At 43.2% G+C, this 8073-nt stretch overlaps 1 protein-coding gene across 5 annotated transcripts; it reads right to left on the bottom strand.

The window, feature by feature from the left end:
- THUMPD3 (THUMP domain containing 3) lies at positions 1–7659 on the bottom strand. 5 transcript variants are annotated; one of them, XM_069966653.1, is made up of 10 exons: positions 7540–7659; positions 6126–6370; positions 5771–5848; positions 3380–3817; positions 3148–3278; positions 2900–2969; positions 2374–2489; positions 1629–1736; positions 1410–1533; positions 1–1025 (listed from the first exon to the last, which is right to left on the bottom strand). In XM_069966653.1, exons 2-10 carry the CDS (start codon positions 6357–6359, stop codon positions 846–848), a joined length of 1479 nt encoding a protein of 492 aa, XP_069822754.1. In that variant the 5' UTR covers positions 6360–6370; positions 7540–7659; the 3' UTR covers positions 1–845. The 5 variants fall into 5 exon arrangements, with proteins under 5 accessions (XP_069822754.1, XP_069822759.1, XP_069822755.1 ...); XM_069966658.1 differs by having other exon boundaries at positions 7510–7628; XM_069966654.1 differs by lacking the exon at positions 7540–7659 and adding an exon at positions 7424–7488.
- Positions 7660–8073: the final 414 nt, after the last annotated feature.

The following is an 8073-nucleotide window of genomic DNA, read 5'->3' as shown; positions in this document are numbered from 1 at the left end:
TAACTTAAAGAACTTTATTTCAAGTAAGAAACCACTTTCAGGCAGATTACAGTCAAATTATTATAAAAGAATAATGACAAATGTCTATATCACCGTCCTAACAATGTAGTAGTGACTTTATCGAACCTTGGCATCTCTGTGATGTGACTAGTCTCATTGAACTGCTAAACCAACTTACATACAGAAGAATTCCACCTGTAGGTACCTTTACAGAGACACGTCAGGAGATGTGCTTGAGGGATTCCCATAGCTCTAAAGCAGCACTTCTCTGATTCATATTTGACAAAGAAAAAACTCTAGATAACTTAAGAAAACAATGAACCGTTTTGACTGCCTCACAACTAAAGAGCCAAGAAACAAAACATAAAGACTTTGGCCATTGTCACATGTATATTTCTGACACCCTGTACTCAGGTAGCTTTTTTCTTTTTTTTCAAAATCCAACATTAAAAACTTCTAGTTCAGTATTTGTAAATTTTCAAAGTAAAATGGTCAGAAACAACACAGAGCAGCTCCATAAATTAGTCAGTAAATGTAAGTCCTGGAGTCTCTACTTTCAATCAGTTTTTGTAAAATTATGAAAATTATGCTGGGATAAGAGGATGGGGTATTTACCACTTTTGGCGGTTTATTTAGGAGTGTGAAAAAACAGTGATATAGTGACTCTTTTAGCATTTAGGAAAATGGCAAAAATAGTGACCATATTGGCATCTGGGATATAAAACAACCTAACAGAAGTGGAAATGATCTTATATCTATGTAACATTTGTAAACTGTACAACCTCATGGGGATGTAGGATGTTTTGGGCTTCTGCTTGGAAGGGCTTCTGGTGAGGCTGCATTTCTTACTCTTCTTTGGCAGGTGAACTGGGGCTTAGGGGCTGATTCTCCTCTAGTCTCTCACTAGAGCCGTCAGAGAAGTCTAGGGTGGTTCTTTTCAGCAGATAAACGCCAGCGTGCAGGCCGCCTATATTCACCCACACCGTGTGCATCTTCCTCCACAGATGCCCAGCTTTGGCCAGGGCCTAAAAAAGAAAAATGTGGAATGTTTCAACTAATAAATCATGTTAACAATCTACAATAATATACTATAGAATCTGCAACACTGATCATTCCAAAATATATTGGCTATGCAGGGATACAGAGAAAAGGGGGGTTGCTATCTATAAAGACAAATGGGTAAGGGAGGTAGTGTACAGATAAAAAGGGGGGCCAAGGAGACTGTATGGAGAGGGAATAGGGAAGTAGCATATTAAGATACAGGGAATAAAAACAGAAGGGACAAGGGAGGTTAAGTATGGAGAGAGGGGACAGGAAGTTCATTTATGGAAACAGAGTGGACATTAAGTTCATGTATGGAGGGGGGGGGCTATGTTTGAAAGCAGAGGCAATGGGAGAGACAAATTCACCTTAATGAAGCATTTCCTGTCATGAGTGAGGAGAACTGCTCGTCCTGTTCCAGCCCGACACACACGACTCATCTCTCTGAGACAGGCTGGGTACAGGTCCCAGTTCTTCTTCTTTGATCCAATTCTGTGTAGACAACAGAAAACAGATGATGCAGCAGCTGAAAGGAGACACTGGACTTCTGTCTAAGGATACACATAGCATCTGCTGCTGCCTCTCACCTCTTTCCAAATGGCATGTCTGTGATTATAACATCCACGCTTCCGCTCCTCAGAGGCAGATGAGAAATGTCCCAGTGGGTGGTGTCTATTGGAAGTCCCTGGGGGGCACTGTGCAAAGCAAAGAAAGTGAAACCACAGGAAGCAATCAGAGCTTTGTGTCCAGCTATGTTCACACAGCGTCTTTTTAAGCAAAATAATTTTACAATGACGGCCATCAATAATGTTCATAAAAATTATTTACAGCCGTCATTATCAAACAACAGGCATTGTTCTGCCTAAAAAAAGACATGTGAACATAGTTGAAATTCATCCTCATCTGTCTAGTTTTCCAGTTCTATGTTTCTGGGAAAGCTGTTATTATCCTAGCTCCTGTAGGCGTTGTCACAAAGTTCTCTTTAAAGAGGTATTACACTCAAACATATTTTCTGATATGTTTCTGCCCATGGTGAGACTAACAACTCATTCCACACTTGTTATTATCTATTTAGTCTCCATCCCCCAGTTCTCAGCTGCTGCTTTCTGCTAAAAACACAAAAATCTGTGTGTGAGCTTTTCTCTTTGTCTCCCCCCCTCCCTTCTGAGACAGCTGATGTAAACAAGTCCCTGACTGGCTTTATCTGCAACATTTTAGCTTCTTTATAATGCTGGGAGGGTGATAGGGTTCGGCAGTGGTCAGTGAGACTATATGTATAGTCTCTCCAATATTTTGTAATATTTTTTTCTGCTAAATTTTTTTCTTGTTTACCAGTCTATGCCCTGCTGCTTCCTTAGTAAGGAGCCAATGTTGCTCGCTGTTCTGTTCACTGCGTTCATGTTGTTATCACCAGCAATGAAGAAGCATGCGGGCCACTCGCTCACACCCTGCAGGGAAAAAACAAAATCACATAGTCTGGTCAATGTTTTGAGTATTTGAAAACCTGAAAGGAAAGTCAAAGGTCAAAATAGTAAAACAAGCGCAACTGTACAACGGCCAATAATAATGAAGATTGAGTTTTCATTACAAATGCTGCTAAAATAGCAGGTGTAGTAAGAAAGGCTCAAACGGTGCATATTCTACAGGAGAATACATATAGATTACCGAGAAGAAAAGAGCTGCTACCATTGAACAAACTCCACCTATCCCCCCCCTTATTATAGTAGCCATGTGATGTCACATTGGGGGACTGATTCCTTTAATGTATTTTCTTCAGGTGTCTAAACTTGGTCAGCAGCTAATGTTTATGATGAGTTAAAATATACAATGATGCAATGTCTTGATATTTTGGGTTTACCTCTATAGGGATGGCCCCAGTTCCACACATTGGATCAATCACAACATCTGATGGTTCGAGGTCACAGAGCCTGGAGAACAAAGAGAAAAGGGTTACAGTTATGAGACAAAGCTACAGCGATTCCTTTTAATCCAGGAAGTCTGATAATCCAGCAACAAGCAGGTCTCATTTTTACTGATCAAGAAAAGCACAACAGCAGTAAAAAAAACCCATCAATTTTGTTTGTAAGCCATAATGATGAAGGTCACCTGAGCATCCCATAAGCCAGAGTAGAGCGAAGTGTAGTGGGCCCAAAGTGGGTGATGTTTCTGCGGTGCAGACTCTCCTCAGTTAGTGCAATTCCCACCAACATTTCATTATAACTGATGTTTAGTAGAACCTGTGAACAGATCAGGGAGAGGGGTATATATCTAAATGTCCGCCCACTTACACACAGCACTGCTAAGCTTCTAGGCCCTACATGAAATAGAGGAAACTTACCTCCACATCAAAGTTAGTCATATCTGCCTTCCACTGGAAGTGTTCCTGCACCGCTCCACCAAAGTCCCTAGCAGCGTCATTGGATGTGAAGCTGTGTTTGTCTCCCGCCCGGTTGCAGGTCACACGGAATTTGAGGACATTGCTGACATCAGGGTAGGTATCATTACTCTCTGTGTTGTCACTTGTGTCCTCTGCCTGATTGTCAGTAGTCTTACACTCTTCCTGCCCTGCGGCTGCTGGGTCCTCTATAGCTTTGGAGGGGCCGTCTCCTGATGGTACCTCACAACCTGATGCTGCCTGTTTCTTCTCTTTGCTGCAGCCATTGGTTTTCTTTCTCTTCTTTTTCTTTTTCAGGTTGTTGTTTAGCTCCCACGTCTTCAGTGCCTTTTCCCAGGACAGTTTTGCAGCCAACTCCTGGAAATCCTGAAGTGCAGCTTCCTACAGAGACTCAAAAGAATATTTGGAGTAAGGCTGGGTTCGCATTTTCTTTTGGTTTACTTTTAACATATATGTTTATAGAAAGGGATAAAACATTATACAATATCATAAAAAATGCATTGCAATGTGTACTTTTTTTCTCAGCAAATCCACAGTGAAGACTGTAAGATAAATTATGTGGATACTGGTGCAGATTTGCCACTGTGGATTTCTTAGGGCCGATTTCCCACATTTGTGATCAGAATGCGGCCATGCAACTGTGTCTATAATTGCAGCATAAAAGGGAACAAATATAGCCAAGCACTCTCTCTATCCGTCCCTTAGCAGTAAATATGGTGGCAGTGAGGCAAGCACAATAATGCTCCAGTTACTCAGGGGCTACAGTTATTGTGATCTGGGGATCCTTGTGGTCATACTCCCAAAGACCTTACATTTATTACTAGAGATGAGCGAACCTCGAGCATGCTTGAGTCCATCCGAACCCGAACTTTCGGCATTTGATTAGCGGTGGCTGCTGAAGTTGGATAAAGCCATAAGGCTATGTGGAAAATATGGATATAGTCATTGGCTGTATCCATGTTTTCCAGACAACCTTAGAGCTTTATCCAAGTTCAGCAGCCACCGCTAACCCGGTTTGCTCATCTCTATTTATTACCAATCCTATGTACAGATGATAAATGCTTTTAATGTTTATGGACCAACCCCTGTAAGGTTCGAAATAGGTTGGTCACTTAGGGGTTAAAACATGGTCGTGGTAAGTGACTCTGTTTTAGCTCCTTTATATACTGGAGGCTCAAATCTCCTATTTAATTTGTATCTCAATGTGCTGCTATTCTTTCCCATTCTTTACACTTCAATTCCCCCGAAGCTTCCCCAGTCCGCCCATCGGGCGAGCGGGGCATACAGCAGGCGTACGAAGCGGCGAATCTGCACCTTCTCCCTGGCGTACGCCTCGGGCAGACCATTCATAAATGTCCCACCTTATGTCGACTTTAATATAAAGTGTATGGGGGCCTGTAGACAATTTAAGAAAGTGCCAGATTTATTGCAGTGGCTGGGCTGTTTGATTGGTCTAAGTTTAGACTTACTTAAAGCGACTCTGTACCCACAATCTGACCCCCCATCCCCAAACCACTTGTACCTTCGATAGCTGCTTTTAATCCAAGATCTGTCCTGGCGTCCGTTCGGCAGGTGATGCAGTTATTGTCCTAAAAAACAACTTTTAAACTTGCAGCCCTGTGTCAAACGGGAGTATCTGTGCCCTAACTTTGCACCACTCCTCCGTCCCTCCTCTCCACCCTCTTCATCATTAGCAATGCCACTGAAACATTTTCTCCATGCTGAACATTGCACATGTGCTTAACAATCCAGCCCATGTGCCGGGCTGCCACAGGTGGGGAATAGGAGGCAATCTGCCTGGAGCATTCCTAATGATGAGGAGGGACAGAGTGGTTGTGCAAAGTTAGGGCACAGATACTCCCGTTTGGCACAGGGCAGCAAGTTTAAAAGTTGCTTTTATGACAATAACTGCATCACCTGCCGAACGGACCGCAGGACAGGTCTTGGATTAAAAGAAGCTATCCGAAGGTACAAGTGGTTTGGGGGTTCAGATTGTGGGTACAGAGTCGCTTTAAATGGCAGCACAATCTTGTGCCAGGACTGAAATGTAATTTTTAGCCCATGGTGTCACATCCTAAGCGACAGTTGCACCAAAGCCACATCCACCTTTTGTTTGTAGAGTCTGCACCTCCTTTGTTGAACACAGTGAAAAAGTCTAAAAACACATGATAGATGTAATGCACAGCATGTACGCCAGTCTTTTGGCGCACGCTCTCACAGGATCAGGGTGCATTTTCCATAGTAAATCTGTCCCACTGCATCCTGTGTGTACTGCTACATCCACAGTATACAGGCTGCAGTATATACAGTATACTGCATTTTTTCTGAACTAACCTTTACTTCCTTGAAAGGGAAATCTGTGAATTCTTGTACGACAACAAAGAGATTGTCGACTGACCTAAGTCGATGAACCTAAAACAGAAACATAGCAGATTAGGTTAAGGCTCGAGTCTCTAAGGGTCCATTTACACAGAAAGATTATCTGACAGATTATCTGCCAAAGATTTGAAGCCAAAGCCAGGAACAGACTATAAACAGGGATCTGGTCATATAGGAAACACTGAGATTTCTCCTCTTTTCAAATCCATTCCTGGCTTTGGCTTCAGATCTTTGGCAGATAATCTGTTAGATAATCTTTCTGTGTAAATGGACCCTAAGGTGCATTTATTCCTCTTATTCAGAGCCGCACCTGAGGCAATGTTTCCATGCTGATCTCAAAGTAGATTTTTCCACGGTCTTTGCTGATCTTACAGGAACATCCCAGCTTCTCCTCTACTTCTGCAGCTGCTGTGAACTCAAACCCTGTTGGCACTGTGGCTCCAATGGTCACCAGGGGGCTTTCAGAGGCTGCTGCATCGCTGGGAATGGGGTCATCCAGCGTCACTTCTGTCAAAATGTCCGCCACAACTTCAACCTCAGCCATATTGGAGCAGTCTAGGGTAAAAAAAAACCAACACAAATCATAGGCCTCATTCACACGTTCCATAGACTGCCGCAATTGGGGCCAGCACTATGTATCCATTCATTTAAATAACCCCTTTGACATTTTCAGCACGTGCTACAGGGCCATGATCCACGATTCTCTAATGAATAGGTCCATGCATTGCAGACAACCTATGGACAGGGTGAATGTAGCCTTACAGGGGAGTAAGTGCATGTTATAGCTATTTGCCATGATACCTCACATTCAGCCACCAACTTCATTGCTCCAATGAATACTACAGTGTCCCCCTAATGGATCCTTTTTTTTTCCCAATATGCCAAATGGAGTCTGAAAAAAGTGAGTATGGTTGGCTGTAGATCTTAAAGGGGTTGTCCACAGGATAAATGAAAACTGTTTTATTGCTGTGCGGTATGACCTCTAGGACAGCCATAGGCTGCACACAAAGGGGGAGATTTATGAAAGGGTGTAAAATTTAGACAGGTGCAAACTGGCCACAGCAACCAATCACAGCTCCTCTTTCCTTTCACCAGAGCTGGAAGCTGAGCTGTGATTGGTGCTGTGGGCAGTTTGCACCAGTCTAAATTTTACACCCTTCGATAAATCTCCTCCAAAATGTTTGTAAAACAGACCAAACATAATGTATTAAGGTCTAGGGGTATAGACACCCTTCTGGAGGTATACAATCAGTGTGACAAACATGTGGTGTGAATGGGACCCAATAGAAGCCTGCAGTGCATTTACTAGCTCAAGGCACATGTCAGGTTACATGATACACACAGAGCCTATCAGAACTGGCCTTACTGCTAACAGCAGCCAATCACACACCAGCTTCAAAAATAAATGTCGAGCAGTGATTGGTTGCTATCGGCAACATGACCGGAGTTCCTGACTGTTGTTATAGGGAAGGCACATAGACTCGAATCACACGATGCGGTTTTCAGCCCCTACTATGTCAGGATTACAAATCCGCTAATGAATTCTCTAATAAACATAGTAAAGCCTTTATCAAAGAAGTAAAAGTATAACCGCCATCCCATACATACAGCAGCCGCTCACGGGTACACGGTACACCGCAGTGACGCCGATCCCGGTGTCACCTGTCACCGTGCCGCCTACCCGTTACACTCACATAGTAATGCGGATAACACCCGGCTATTACCAGACGTAGACTCTGTCTGATCGCTCAACGTGCGCACTAGGGTGCAGACATGACACTCATCGATGATTCGGCGCTCCGCTGTAGGGCTGGAGGTAGTAGAGACAGTCGATGTGGTTGGACGCTAGATGTCGCTGTTTTCCATCCTATACTGTTAGTGCATACACAATGGGGACACTAGGTGATGCTGATAACTGTCCATCTCCAGCCATTCAGTGATGACAAGTGTGGATCTGGCCTAATGCCCACAGATATAGTTTTCTTATTACTGTATTATAATTTACAGGGGCAGTGAGTCACTGTATATAAGGGCCACACGTGTAATCCTGACTGCTAAGCCACTATATCCTAGCCTATCATGTATCATTCTATCTGCTGCTGTCTATTGTGTATTATTCAAAAGCAATGTGTAATACTTGTTTCTGTGCTACTGTATCTAAGTCTATATGTGATGCTACCTACTGAGCTACTATTTCAAAGCCATTGTGTGATCCCAGTTGCTGTATCTAAGTCGATCGTGTGTGATACTGTCTGATG

Source organism: Dendropsophus ebraccatus, chromosome 4 (genome assembly GCF_027789765.1).
Source record: "Dendropsophus ebraccatus isolate aDenEbr1 chromosome 4, aDenEbr1.pat, whole genome shotgun sequence".
NCBI lineage: Eukaryota > Metazoa > Chordata > Amphibia > Anura > Hylidae > Dendropsophus > Dendropsophus ebraccatus.
This window is presented reverse-complemented; position numbering and strand designations above follow the sequence as displayed.